General features: G+C 34.9%; 1 protein-coding gene across 3 annotated transcripts in view; it reads right to left on the reverse strand.

Annotated features, from left to right (window-relative positions):
• Positions 1-5,377: 5,377 nt before the first annotated feature.
• LOC117609900 (neurotrimin) overlaps positions 5,378-15,515 on the reverse strand; it is a 454,130-nt gene continuing 443,992 nt past the window's right edge. The window contains exons 12-14 of one of the 3 annotated variants that reach the window (XR_004582720.2): positions 13,111-13,175; positions 6,264-6,432; positions 5,384-5,861 (exon numbers count right to left, since the gene is read on the reverse strand). Coding sequence is in view for 2 of the 3 variants with exons in the window: in XM_034336659.2 (XP_034192550.1) it covers positions 13,114-13,175 (62 nt within the window). In the remaining variant the exon portion in view is untranslated. Of the gene's footprint in view, positions 6,433-13,110; positions 13,176-15,515 lie in introns of all 3 variants that reach the window. The other 2 variants (XM_034336659.2, XM_034336660.2) reach the window with 2 other exon arrangements.

A 15,515-nucleotide genomic window follows, 5' to 3' on the forward strand; every position in this document is an offset into this window, starting at 1 on the left:
TTGGACCCACCCTCGCTGTGTTATGGTACTTACTCATGATAAAAATTTAATTTTGATTGGTTTGAATATTAACATAAATTTTAAATTTAATTTCGTCTAATCCAATCCTAGATAGGACCAGAACATACAGTGTGATTCTTTCGCTACGCAAGACAAAAGCCGTGCCGCACAATCGAACCCTGCTGTTTTTGTGGGTAAAGAGACCCAGGGGTCATATCACCGGACCCAAGACTGCTCTGTGTGTGTTTATAGCTGAGACGAAGCCAAGAAACGGAACAGCAGGGGTTCCATTATGCGGCACAGCTTTTGTCTTGCGTAGCAAGAGAATCACCCTGTATAATGCTGTAAAAGCAAGAATTGCTAAATTTTTATTTTCACACAAAAGTTCAATAATAAATTAAATGGAAGATAAATTTTACCTAAGTATATGAAGACTCATCAATTTTCACAATCAATATATGTACTGATACAAATACCTACTATAATTTGGTAGCTTCTTCTAAACGTAAGTTCTAACGAACCATGATTTTCAATTTTGATTTTAAATAGACTATAATCGTTTTTCTCTTGAACTCTTCATACGTACTGATCCAATTTTACTCACAATTAGTCATCTATTACATAAAATACTTTCAACTTTATATCCATCTAGCAGTAGGTTTTTAATTATAATTACCAACAAAAATTATTTTCAAATTTTAGTTCCCTTACAGTTTGAGACCAAGTCATGTTTTATTCATTACATGTAACTAATTTTAATATAAAGTTGTAAAGCATTTATTAATGACTGCAAATAATAGTAGTAATGTCTGTTGCAGTACGTTATTGCTTTCGAGAACAGCAGAGAATAATTATGAAAGCCGTGCTAAATTTCTGTTCCAGGAATTATGTAAGGTGAGTTCACACGAAAGCTGGCTTCATGGTTCGCAAACAAAAATGAAAGAGAACGAAAATGAGTGAAAGAGCTACTTTTCAATTTTCCTACCTCGTACGATTTTATCACAATGGAAAAGCTATGTAATGAATTGGTTAGACTTATCCGATTAAAATAAGTTCAAATACGATTTTAACGAAGCCATACCGTTACTGTAAAAATTAATAATTAATTTGTAACGCACTGATTGTCACATCACCCATAACACATCTATACTTCTATACTCTATATCTATATCTATATCTATATTTATATCTATATCTACAGTGTGTCCGCGTTAAAGTGTGACAGACGCTTTATTTCGTAACTATTGATGATAGGAAAAATTGTTTATATGGAAATTGCACGGTACAAGGGGGCCTATGTTTTGGCGTGAACGAAAATTTATTTACAATATTAGTTTAAAAGATATGATGGTCAAGTTTCGTTTTTTAAATGGTACTATATATTTTTTTTCAGATCATGTGATAGTGCTTTTCAAGACGAATTCATTAAGCTTTAATGTATACACCCGATTTTAATTAGTTTTCAAGATATAACGTTTACAAATTTCCCGATTTTCAGTAGATACGTTTCGGTTTGAGTGGCAAGTCGTAAAAGCGGCCCTATTGTTGTACTGTTCGTTGCTGGTAAGTTGCCGAGCACCAATAAACTGATCCGACAGAAGAGCAAGGAGACTGTGCGTGCGACAGAACGAAGAATATTTTTTAATTCTGTTTTTAAGCAATTTCTAATTAACAATTTCTCCCTACACATAAAAGTATATTGTTATAAATGCACATATTTATTAAGTAATTATGGAGGGATAAAAAGGATAAGAAAAGAAGAAATCAGTTTATACTGAACGTAACATTGAGTTATTAATTGTTCAGTTTAGTACAAGTAATAGCGTTACATTATGCAAATGAATCGAATGATGCTAGGATATCTATTGCAATATAGAACCACGTTTACTATCGTTTGCTTTCTTTCCCAGAAATCTTTATCGCCCCTGTCCGCCGTTATAAATAAATTATACCCGTACAAGGGCTCGAGCTCGTTCTTCGTCTTCGTTGCAGGATTATCTCCCTGGGAGATACCCACCTTGCTTTCCTATCGAAGATTTTACTGTGGCAGACATACCCTATTTTCTTCATATTGTTATTAATCCATCAAAAAGACCTATTTTTGCGCACAATATGTTAGGTTGCGGTTATATTGGAAGCATGTCGTAATAAACTGACGTTCTGATGAGTACATAAATAAGCAAAATTCATGTAGGATGCCGGCAGAAAAAGGCGTTTCCGTCTTGGGATCGTCTGTCAAACTCGTCAGTGGGGTTGACAACAGACGGTCTCTGCCCTAGATACCTATCATACCGCAATTCGGAACTTCTATACAGGGTGTCCCAGAACTGGGGTAGGACCCGCGGAGTGATGATTGCGGAGGTGATTCTAAACAACTTCTTCCTTTGACAAAATGTTGGTTAAGGCTTCGTTTTCGAGTTAGTAACGAAAAACACTGGCCAATCAGAGCGCGCCTTTAGCGCGGGCCGAACCGCAAGAGTGTTGGGTATGCTCTGCGTTCAAGCCGTGGTCGTGATCAAGTGCATCAGCACCACGGCGGTATAATAGGATTCGTTGTTCATGAGCAACCAATAATTCGATACTATTATTTCTTTCTTTTTTTAATTCATTATTCGATACAACTTTTGTCCAATGAATCCTATTATACCGCCGTGGTGCTGATGCACTTGATCACGACCACGGCTTGAACGCAGAGCATACCCAACACTCTCGTGGTTCGGCCCGCGCTAAAGGCGCGCTCTGATTGGCCAGTGTTTTTCGTTAATAACTCGAAAACGAAGCCATAACCAACATTTTGGCAAAGGAAGAAGTTGTTTAGAATCACCTCAGCAACCATCTCTCCACGGATCCTACCCCAGTTCTGGGACATCCTGTATATTCGAACTGCATGCCGGGCGACCGCATCACTTGCGAGAACACTGTCGCCGATCTCTCGCCGCCATCTAGCGGTCCCCGGCCCGAACTAAAGGCGTCCGGAGAGACGAAACACTCTCGTCCCCTACACTCAACGCCCACATTCATACGAGAGTTGTATCCGTCCTGTGGAACATCATGAATTTAATCATGAGAAAAATAGTTCATTAAAGATCGCTTCTACTCTAACCGCAGCTGTAACCCTTGGGCGTCGGACCATAAAGAAAGCCACAATTTTAATTTAATTTTGTATTTCATATTATTCTCATTTTCTATTTACATTTTACACTGTTCGTTTAAAAATCATTTTTTCAATATTAGAAACTCCTTCGTTTAAAAATTATATATTTAACTTCAAGTTAATATCTTTACATATATTTTGGGTCACGTTTGACCGATTCTTCTTCTACTTACACGGCGGTGTACAGAGCCCGATTTTGCAATTGGGTTTTTAAAATCTTATGAAATTACGTTTTACAGATGCTAATTTTTTACCATTTTTCCCACGAAGCGCTCTATAAATCGGTCGGTACACTTTTCCTGAATATGAATATCATAATTAGTATGTGTTTCTTTAAAAACTGTGTTCGAAAAATATGAATTCCTTTTCCGTGTTTCACTGCTACTTCGTTAAAAGTGCTTGTGTCATTTCTGTGGATTATTATGCTAAATGCTACTTGAATAAACTGTACTTCATAGTAAATGTCATGAAGTAAATTATTGTTAAGATAAAGAAACAGTTTGTAAAGATGTGATACTTAATTTGGTTAATCATATACAATTCTTATTTATGTTAACAAAAGTCAATATAGATTTCAATAAAAAAGCGTTAATAATTTCTGTAATTTAAAGTAAGAAAAAATTCATTATTTCGATAGGTTTAGTAGTTTCAATGTTAATTATTCTGTTATTTGCAAAGGTATAAAAAAAATTTGGAAGGAAGTTATAGATTCCAGAGAGAAATTAGGCTATGATAATGAAGGCTATCTTTAAATCACATCTTTTACAATGACATTTGCCTTTTTTACATGTAACTACATTTTCTTTTTAATAAATTATTTGGAACATTCTGCGTAAAAAAATGTGAAGGTACAATCTTAAAAAAATCAATAGAATCGGATTATTTCAAGCTAGAATAATATTTCTGGGGATAATTATCTGGTATGAACCTGGCCTAGCTAGTTTGCTATCTAAACGGTATCTTGATCGACTTACTAAGTTAGTCACTAATGATTGGTAATCTCGATCTCTCAAATGGGATTTAACAGCTTGTCTGAAGTTGTGCAGCTAGTACTAGTTAATCTTCTCTGCTTAATCCAAATCGTTCACAAGTGTACCTTAGATATAAATGCATTTTCTCCGTTCTTGCAGATGCACGTTTCAGCAAATGAAATTGAATAATGAATCTTCAAAGAAGTAAAATGATGTAAGTTGATGCAAGGCTTGATGTAAAATGAAGAAAATATAGATTAATTATTTATTTAAATAAAACAACGCAATAATGCAATAAATAGAACAATATTTTTACTTGATAATATTACAAAACAAATTAAACTATTTAAGTTTAATATGATTTGCATGCATTACCGAATGAATTCTCAAATTAAATTATTTATTCCACTTTTTTATTTTTGCTTTCATGCAACTCACAATCAGTCATTCTCTACATATCCATTCTTTAAAGATACTGTCATGATACAAAATATCATTTTATTGTTAAGTGACACTAAAAACTACGGCTTTTAATGTCACAATACCATACAATTTTTATAGGGATGTTTTTACACGGTTTAGTGTCACGATATTAGTTACTTAAATAAACATAACACTTATTGATCGTATAGTAATTTATGCAGCTGTCCATATTTGTTAAAAGTTATTTTTTTCCTTTTTTTAGTCAGTAACTAACTGTAAATATCTGAAAATGACTTCAAACAAGGGTGAAAATTTTATAATTAAAAATCAATCAAGCAAGATCCACCTGCAATTTCTTGATATTGGCCATTTTTTTCGAATAACGTTTCTTTGGTTTCCTTGGAAGAGCTGGTGGAAACATAACACGTACTCAGTATTGGATGAAGGGGCTTCTGAGAGTGCTATAGTCGGGGCTCCATGTTCTTTAACATTTAACTATGTCAAAATATTCCAAACTCTGGAATCCATTATAATTTTGCAAATTTTTGATCCAATTACTATTGCAAAAATAAATTCTTTATAAATCATCATTATATGGTAACGGTTTGATGATTTTTTATGATAATTTCATGATTTTTCATTTGACAATTTGACAATTTAATGATTTTGTATCATTACACGATGACGATTTAATGATTTTTGTATAATGGTGATTTAGTGACTTTTCATCATTCTGTGATGATGTAAAAAATTCCAAACTTTGGAATCTACTACTTCTACATAATTTTTTATTTAATTGTTATTGAAAAAGTAAATCCTCTCTTTAAAAATTGTTTAAATATTTAAATTATTAAAATATGTATCTTTTCTTCTTCAATATTATTTTTCTTTATGATTAAACGGTTTTTAATTTTGTTTGAAATAAACGTTAATTTTTGAACGAAGTTTATCAATCAAAGGGTTCTCGAAGATTTTATAGCCCTGGCTTTCAGAAATCTGAATTCGCTCCTGCACGTATTTGCATTTTAATGAGTCGAATTTATTTTTCAGTGAAATTTACAAAATTTTGCTCATTCATATTAACAATAAAAGAAAGAAGAGAAATAGTACATATGTGATCAGTATACAGCTTCCTTCTTCGACCAAGAGCCCATCACAGCGATTCAATTCTGGACGATGAGCGACATCGAGGAAAGGAGCGAACAAAACTAGACTAGCTCATCCGATCTCTTCCATTTCGACGACAGAGGATCAGTGCAAGATAATAGGATTTTTTGACGTATGAGAGCTACCTCGTATTCTAACGGTTGGGCCTAGGAGGAAAAAAAAAGATCATGCTTATTGCTGACTACGCGAATCCATTTGCGCATCGCTGCCTACGAAAATAATGCGACATGGTCCCTGGTAACGTCAGCTGCTCCGCTCCGCTTCATATTTCAGGGAACCATTCTGTCTATTTTTACCATCTTACTCTTTCTACTTCCCTTGTTCGCCATCGTTCTCTCTTCCTCTTTCGCTATGCGTCGGAATTTCGATTTTATTACATGCACGTACCTCTACATAATCATTTGTAACGTTCCACTATTATAAACTGAAGCTGAGTCATTGCAGTCTAGATGATCTTGCATCTTTCGTTTAATTGAAGATGAGGAAAAAAAAAGTTACTAAAGGTAGTGATTGATGGTTTAATAAAACCTGACTTTGTAGGTCGCTACCTTTTTGTTGGACATAACGGACGTAACGATATATCAAGAATGTGTAGGTGAAGTTGTACGACCCGTAACGGCGGAAAAAAGTTCTTGCTCCTTTCCTACACGTGCCAGGTTAACATCGTGTCACTATTTCACTGATGGATGCCAATAACTCCCCTATGGTGGTTGTTATCTGTGGAGGAGAATATTTTTCGGTTTGAATGGAAATTTTACATGTTTTATAATGATGTTTAATTAGCTAAAATTATCAATTTTCTTTTCTTAATTAATTTAATCCAGTTCCTTCAATTTCTAAGTGAAAAATAAATATGGTAATTGCCTACTATTCGATCGCCATCTTCAATTTTTTTTTCAAATTTCAACATGTTTAAAAAGGTGGAATATCATTTTAAGAAGTGTCGCAAACAAATGTTACAAAGCGGTCGATGTACTGTTATCTGCAATAATTGAACAGTGGAGTCTGGGTAAACTGACACCCAAACCTACAAAACATGTATAACGATATTAACCTAAAGTTAAATGTATACTTTTTGAACGAAGAGCTTCATACATTGAAAGAATAATTTGTGGAGGAACAGTGTATGATTTAGAAAACGAAAGCAATATGAAATACAAAATTAAATTAAAATTGAGACTCTCTCCATGGTCCGCCGCCTGAGGGCTGAATCGAAATGATAAAATTCAACGCTACGAGGCTTTAGTTGAAAGTTAGGTTTGGATCTAAATTTAATATGATATTAAAAAAGTTTAGAATTTTTTGCGACACCTTTTTTGATTATATTTCACGTTTCTAAGTTGCCCTTTTCATTGTACCCAAATTGGAAAAGAATCGGAAATGGCAACTAAATAGTAAACAATTACCATACAAATTAATTCATTTTTTATCTTTCAATTACGTTTCGAAAGATTATACAAATTTTAAGTATTGCAAATTGTTATAAATATAAAAGAGGACACCTATAATGTAATAAAAATAGAAAAATTACATTTATGAGAGGAACTTTCAAAGTACAAGTATTATATTACGCTCATTTATTAATGAAACTTTGTCACTATATGGAGTTCGTCAAGCTGAACACACCTATATGCCATTTTCGTGACAGACGACTAATTATTTAATAGATAGTAAGAATTAAAGTTAATTACTCCTTATATTCTGAAGTATAACACATAAGTATCTTGGTTCCCTATATTTTTTTTTAATTTTAAAAATTTATTTTCTTATAATAATTTATTAATTATATTGCACTTATTATGAAATTCAAATTATTTTTGTTATCCATTACGAACCGTTAATATCTTTTAAACAATTAGATATCTGCCTCCAAAATGTGGTATAGGTGTATTCAGTTTGATGAGTTCTATAAAATGGCAAAGTTTCTTTAATAAGTGAGTGTAACACTTAGGGAGCTCTCTTCATTGGGTTACGCCAATTGCAGTCGTATTATTAGAAATGAAATATATATAAAGTAATGTATAATAAATAATGTAATTTTTCTATTTTTATTTTAAAAAGAGTTAAACAGTTACTACGGTTCCAATAACATGATACAACAAAATATTAACAAGTAATAAATTCAAACTAAAATTATACCAATATTATGTTCACAATATTCAGTATATATTATTTATGAATTCAATTTTTTATTAAAAAAAATATTTTTATGGAACGTCAATGAGATTTATTTTCTAAATTACGGAAAGTGTTTTAAATAACTGGTTGCTCTCATAAATATTCAAAACTCATTTTTGTCTATCAAACTTAGTGTGAGGTAACTTCTGCACAAGTTGGTGTCGAGAATAAGGCAGAGGAAGCTTTCTGAGTTTTAAAGGTTAGTTTGTATAGCTCTGTTTTATGCAATAGGTGCCTTCAGAAGTATTTTTTGCACGGGGTTTCCTCATCTACTCACTTTGACTTGGAAAAATTGCTTTTAGAGGAGAGAAATTTCTTATTTTTCGTTTGCATCCAGATCTTGGCAGTAAAATTTGAATTTTTCTCTCTTGCAGATGGTATTACTCGTGTCTATCTGATGCATGAGAACAAAGTTTATGCTGCCTGTACGTGTAAAATTTGATACAGCAAAAACCCAATGTATAACCTGCACGCCAACCATTATTTTAAAGACATCAGAGAAATTCATCAAAAACGAGGAAAAAATTGATCCATGTTCGTATTAAACCGAGTAAACACGGAGAGCAAGAACAAACATTCGTCCTTCTCGAATATTCGCTTGATATACATATATAAAAAAACGAACGAATGAATATGAACATTTACACTGAATCTTTGCTTAGCATGCTCGGTTTAACTACAATCTGCATGTAAAAGAATCAAGTATACTGAACTCAGAAATGTTTATCTAAAATTCCAAATTGACATTTCAAATTGACACATCAGTTATATATTTGCCTATTTCAGATATGCAGAGTGTTCCAAAAATACCGTGCAATCCAAAAGTCATAGGTTTTATTCGCAAAAACAAATCGAAAATTCCTTTTATCGCTTTGCAATCTGCAACTTCGTTTTCGGGATATTAGCAACTAAAAATTGGAATGTGTGGTTTTCGGATTGTAGGATACTTTTGGGACATCCTGTATATAGAAGTACCAATTTTATATTCATGAAAAAGCGATATAGTAGACTTTCATTATATTGCCACCTAAGTGACTTGACCTTCACACGGATTCTTAAGAATACTAGTGCCACTGTTACACCCTCATAACCTACAAAGATTATGTACTATTGCGAGATGAGAAGTTGAAGAGAGGGACGGCACAGGGGCAAAGGGAGCACTTCGCACGCTCCTCACTGTCGACACTATACCGCAGTTCACCAGAGTCCATAACTGCGAAAAGACCAGTTTTCGTGCTTCTCCAGTGCGCATCTTCGCCCTGATTGGCGATACTTTCAAACGAAGTGGAAAGCGATTAGCAGAGAGCTCGCTGCGTTCCCCCACCATCTTCCAACCTGCGCGTTGCAGTTATGGACTCTGGTGAACTGCGGTATAGTCACAGTATAGGAAAGAACAGTAGGATCACTCTGCCAAAAAGCGTACCAATAATTGTCGCTCGCACATGACCGAATCGTACAACCAACAATATGGCGGCTGTGAATATATATGATAATAGTTTCTTGCATTTTAACCTCTGTTACTTCTAAAACATTCCTGTTGCGATAAAATTCAGTAAATTTTATACACAGATATAAAATATGAGTGAAAGCGGTGGATACCGTTGTTCCTTCAAAGGGTGCCAAAGTGCAAGCAGTGACAACAGTAACAGGCGTTCTGGGACACCCTATATTTTATATCTGTCAAATGATATTTATCCAACGTTTCTTGTACATTTTAGATATAGACATTATTATTATTATCATCATTGTTTTATCAAAATATTACCACTTTATGGGTTGTTTATTAATTTCTAAGATATGCTGTATACATTATACATTTGTATATAATTTATTAGAACCTTATTAATTTAATAATTGTTGTATATAATAATTGTATTGTACAGAGATTTCAATAAAATGTGTATTTTAATTAAATGTAGATATTTAATAGTCTTTTTATGGTATTCTATTACGAAATCTCTTTTTGATTGTACCGAGTGCTTTTCAAATTAGAGCCCGCGCACAACCAGCAATATGGCAATCTATTGGTCATGAGATCAAAGGTGCCGACACGGAGCGAGCCTACTGTTCTTTCCTATACTGTGGTATAGTGATATGCGGCTAATGTATCGGGTTTCCGACTAGTCGGGTCAGTTCGGTAGCCCGACTATTTCGGGTTCGCTCGGGTACAGTCGGACAGATTCGGACAAGTACATGAGAGTTGAGTCACGGAAGCTCGTCAGAATCTGCCCGACTGTATTCGACCGAACCCGAATAAACGCATGTATCGGACGCCCGCCCGATTTTTTCCGAGCCCGCCCGAGCCCGTAATATCGGGTACCCGCACATCTCTAGTCCCCACGTTTGATCGTCGCGTTTAAAGTTTGCTGACTGACGCTGACTTCGTACCATCTCGCTTTGTCGCGAAGTCTCATTTTTCTTCTTTTTCAGGTGACGCGATTAGTGTGTGATCGCATCGGCCAATAGCGCGCGACGATCTAGAATGCGTGTGCGTGAAGTGTGACTTATCGACGACGACCGATCGTACCCGTCAACTTAGCTTCGTCAACTTCTTATCTCCCTATAGTAAGTACTTCTATCACACCTCCCCTTCCAAATGAAAGCTTGGATGCTTGAAAAATTATCCCCTTTTACAGCCCTGTCCGCGGCAATATAAGGAGAATGTACTGTATTAGAAGCATATATTATTTATTTACATTCAATTTTCATGATTTAAATCCAATAAGAATGCAAAAACTCATAGAAAATTGAAAATTATTATTTCATGAATGATGAATTATTTGTGGATGAATTTCAGTAATACATATTTTAATAAAAATATTAGGTGTATTCAAATGGTTTGATAAAGTATCGAGGCTTATTAGAAATCAAATAACTATCTTTATAAAACAGTAAATTCAGTGTTGGTTTACAGCATAACGATAAAACGTTATGTACATACGTAGTTTCATATCCTTCATAATGAAGTTAGGCAAATTAAAACATTAATAAAACAGGAAACAGTATGAATTTCTTTTGAAATTAGCTATAGTATATTCGTAATAATTGAATATAAAGAATTAAGATTTACACAAATTAAAGTAATTAAGGGGGTAGACACGGGTAATAGTAGCGCGTTGACATTACCGGCAAAAATGGACATAAAGATGGGTTTACGCACTTCCGTTATTCGTCCTTATATGAGAACATTTAGGGCTGGGTGAGGGCTTATTCGAAAGAGGAAGGTCCAATGCACACCCGCTCAACTCATGTTTCAGTGGGATTATGTTGATGTTTAGTAATATAAGCGTCCAAAGTAGAGGTAAAAAATCGACAAAATGCATTCGCGGAATCGAAGCATTTTTAGGCCACTAAAAGAGTGCTGTGATTGAAATCATGAGTTGAGCGGTCTAGCCACAACCCTTACCTGTAAATTAAGATGTATTTTGTCTTCATTTGTTGCGAAATAAGGAATCGTAGCCAAAATCAGGCGTTAGCTTGGTTACGTCACTCGATTGAAGGCAAGCGAAAGCAAGCGAAAAAAGCAACAACGCCGAGTGAGACGCACTACAGTCATGTTGTCCTTTTCTCATTCTGAATGTTGAGATTGTCCCTTTTCGCTAGATTTTGACTGACGCCCGCCTGGATTTTTCACAGCACCCTATAACAAACCTCTCTCAATGAGGAGGTATAACAAGAGAAGAATATACCTCCTCTTTGCAATAATTCTGCAAACGTTTATATAAGTTATATACGGGATATTTATTTATTTAAATTATTTGCATTCACTCAGAATATTGACTCCTTTATATTTTTTATTAGTTTCGTAAAAACAAAGTTACTATAGGTTTCTCAAAATACAAGCGTCACGCAATTGGGACGAGTTATATCTTAAATTTGGTAAGAGATAGGAAAAAACTATTGATGTAAAAGTTGAATGATAAGACATATGAAAAGTATGAGATATCTCACGAAATATTAGTTTTTTAAACATTGTACTGTTAGATATAGGCGCGTCAGCAAAATAGTGAGAGGGAATAGTAGCGAGGGAAGTGGAGAGAAGGAGCCGAGGCCTCTCCATTTATTAGTTCTAATAGTACTTTTTTATGCAGCATGTTTCAAGGAGTTGATACGAGTAAAGAAGAAAATGCAATTCTATTTAAATAAAAATTGCATCTGCATTTTTTTAGTGCATCGTTGCATTCACGAAGAAAATGAAGTCATAGAAAAATAAACATTATCATACCATTGAACTTTTACATGAACAGCTTTTTCCTATCTCTTACCAAATTCAAGATATAACCCGTCCCAATTGCGTGACGCACGCTGTATGCTTTTATGAATTAAAAAACATTTATTTAAAGAAGCTAATAACTTTTTCTGAAAAAATTCTCAGATTGCACGTTCCTTCGGTTCTTCAGAGTAGGCATATATTTTTCAGCAGCGAGGCGTGCTATGGTGCGCCATATAAAATCCACGCGTTCAGTCAGTCAGAATTTACCGGAGCGGGACAATTCTATCATTTAGGTTCAAAGAAGGATAGCATGTTCACCGTACATCTCATTCTAAACACGCGTCAATGTTTCGATTTTGTTCTTCTGCCGTATTGTCGCGATGCCTCTGGCGAGATGAGCGTTTGAATGTGTTTGTAAAAATACTTGAGGCGCTGTTGCCTTCCTAGATCGTATTGCGCGCACGCTAGCTGAGAATTAAACCTTTCAAATTCATAACAGACCACGCAAGTGGCTCCACCAGGCCCAACGAAAAAACTGCTGTAATACCGACGTCCAAAATCGGAGAGGTCACGTGCCGTGTCTACCCCCTTAATTAATTACCAAACACGGATATTAAATTACCAAACGAATATCATGGATTTAATTATAAACGTAATCAGAAGAAAGTTACAGAACATGATGGTAAATTAATAATGAATTAATCAATCAATATTAAATTGTCAGACAAACATTATGGATTCAATTATAAATTGAACATCCAGAAGAATGTCAAATACATTGATCATTGAATTATATTTCATATGACATGAAATGAAACCAAAAATTTGCAAAGAAATTTTTACACGTTCCTAATACAAATAAATAAAAATTATTATTAATTTTATAAGTGACTGAAAAAAGAGGTTAGGAGAGATAATGTAAGAAAAAGTAGAGGAAGCAGAGAAATTTGTTTTGTTTTTTACTATAGAAACTGCTTAAAAATCACGCAATGCAGTTCTCTTACCTGCTAATTGCAACTTGTACTGATCTTGGCATTCAGGATCGGATTAAGACTTCTAGGGCCCTGGGCTAAAAGAAATTTATTTGATATTTTATAACGTAGTAAATGGAAGGCATATAGGTTTCTATATAGACTCCTTAACCCTTAATTTTTGTTTTGATCTTAAAAGTCAACAGGAGTGGAACACGGTAAAGTATTCACATTTTTCGGACACAATTATGACAAACATATAATTATGAGATTCATATCCAGAAGAAGTATACCGATAGATATACAAAATCCATTCCGGGAAAAATTGTAATAAAAATTTTCATTTCTAAAAACGTACGTTTTATAAGGTTTTAGAAAATAAATTACAACATCGGGCTCTGTACATCGCTGTATTGTGTGAAGGATATTTAGAGAAAAATTCATGAGCAAATGTTTCATCTTCACTTCAAAATCTTTGAACTACGAAATTGCTTTCAAACTGTTTTATGTCAAATGTCTTTGTCGCGCCAAAACAAGAACGTGCAGGAAAGACAAGGATCTATCGTTTTCAAGAGTTTCCTAGTTTCACGTATGAAACGCCTATGATCAATTCCTATTTTCTTTCCAGAATATTTATTAAATATGTTTAGTGGTGAATATTGCCTTTCTTAATTTTCGTTCCAATCACTGCAATTGATCAAGACTGTAGATACCATTTAAGTTCCCTATGAAACGTTTTTCACTACGTGCCACAATACCGAGGAAATCAAGATGTCAAAATCTGCTGAGACATATCTTAAAACTATACTTTTTAGAATCACGTGTTACATTATCTACTCAACTTGAATTAAGCCCTATGCAGACTAAATGCAGATCCATGATACATTTCCCATCATCTAGCAACTCTTTAGCACTTTGGTCCAAGTATCAGAATTTAATTTATTGAAACAAAGCAGCAGATCTTGAAGAGTGATTTACTACTCAAATTATTCATACATTTGTGCCCGAGCATTCGTAATCAGTGGCCATAGAAATTCTTGAGCCTGGGATATTTCCAATGATGCCTGAGGCTTTCGAAGGGATTTGGGAATTCTAAGTTCAATCTCACTTCTCCTATAGTTACTATTCCTGTGACCAGATGGCAAAACCTGATATGTTATGAGTGAATATATCACATTTTGCCATTTGACTACAGATGCAATCCCACAAATATTAATATGATGAATGACAGTTTAATTGTTTGGATTACAGTATTATTATTAGACTCGCTACAGTATTATATATTACAATAATTTGCAATAATTACAACTTATTTTAATCCCTTTAAGTTTATCAGTTACAATTCATAACTAGTAGAACCTGAAAATTTCGGGTACCTGATACTCGGGTCAGGGCGGTTTCTTGAAATTGTAAATGTGGACGTTGAGTGGAGGGAACGAGAGGGTTTTGTCTCCCCGGACGCCTTTAGTTCGGGCCTGGGACCGCTAGGTAGCGGCGAGAGATCGGTGACAGTGTTCTCGCAAGCGCTTGTCCGGCATACGGTTCGAATATATAGGAATTCCAAATTCGGGTATGATAGTGTCTGAGGGAGGGATCGTCTGTTGTCAGCTCCACTGACGAGTCTGACAGACGAATCCCCCGAGACGAGAAACGCACCTTTTTCTCCCCTCTCCTACAAATTCATAAATAGTAGTGTAGGACATGAAAATTTCGGGTACTGACGCCGATACTTCCGGGGGTGTCAGGAGGGCGGTTTCTTGAAATTATATATAAATTGTACGAAAGTTCCGAAAATTTCTAATACCTATCCCCGACACTCGGCGGGGGTTTGTTTGTTTAGTCGGTAAATTATTTCTGTTGGCCCGGTCGGTACTTCTGTTTGGAGAACTATGTTCCGAGAAGATCAAAATAATTTTTGACCTGATCCGAGTATCGGGTACCCGAAATTCTGGACGACTAAAATATTTCTCGACCCAACTCTAGTATTGGGTACCCAAAAGTTTTGAATTTTTGCACATGAATGCCTTCTAAACTCCGAGCTAATACGACTCGATGGTTTCGAATATCCACACACGTCTAAAATTAACTAATATTATTAGCTACTCACTAAATTACCGTGCAAGGGATCTAGATCTATCTGCAGATATTCAATATTTTAGGAAGAACACGCAATAGTCGATGCAAACAGCAGTTTACCTAAGGCCACGTAGGAAAAATGAAAAGGAAGAAGAAAAGGCAGAAAGAAGAAGAGTGAAACTAAGATGCTCATACGGCTGTATACATCCACGTACGAGATGCGAAGCGAAGCCTTTCCCACAGGACTAGGGGAGACACTTTCGAGATTACGTTCCCCCTTTGCCGACGTGAATTGATCCAAAAACCATAAGACATTTCCTGTCCGGCACGTTATCTCCGCGGAATAACCAATCGGAAAGAAA

Source organism: Osmia lignaria, chromosome 9, assembly GCF_051020975.1.
Source record: "Osmia lignaria lignaria isolate PbOS001 chromosome 9, iyOsmLign1, whole genome shotgun sequence".
In the NCBI taxonomy this organism is placed as follows: domain Eukaryota; kingdom Metazoa; phylum Arthropoda; class Insecta; order Hymenoptera; family Megachilidae; genus Osmia; species Osmia lignaria.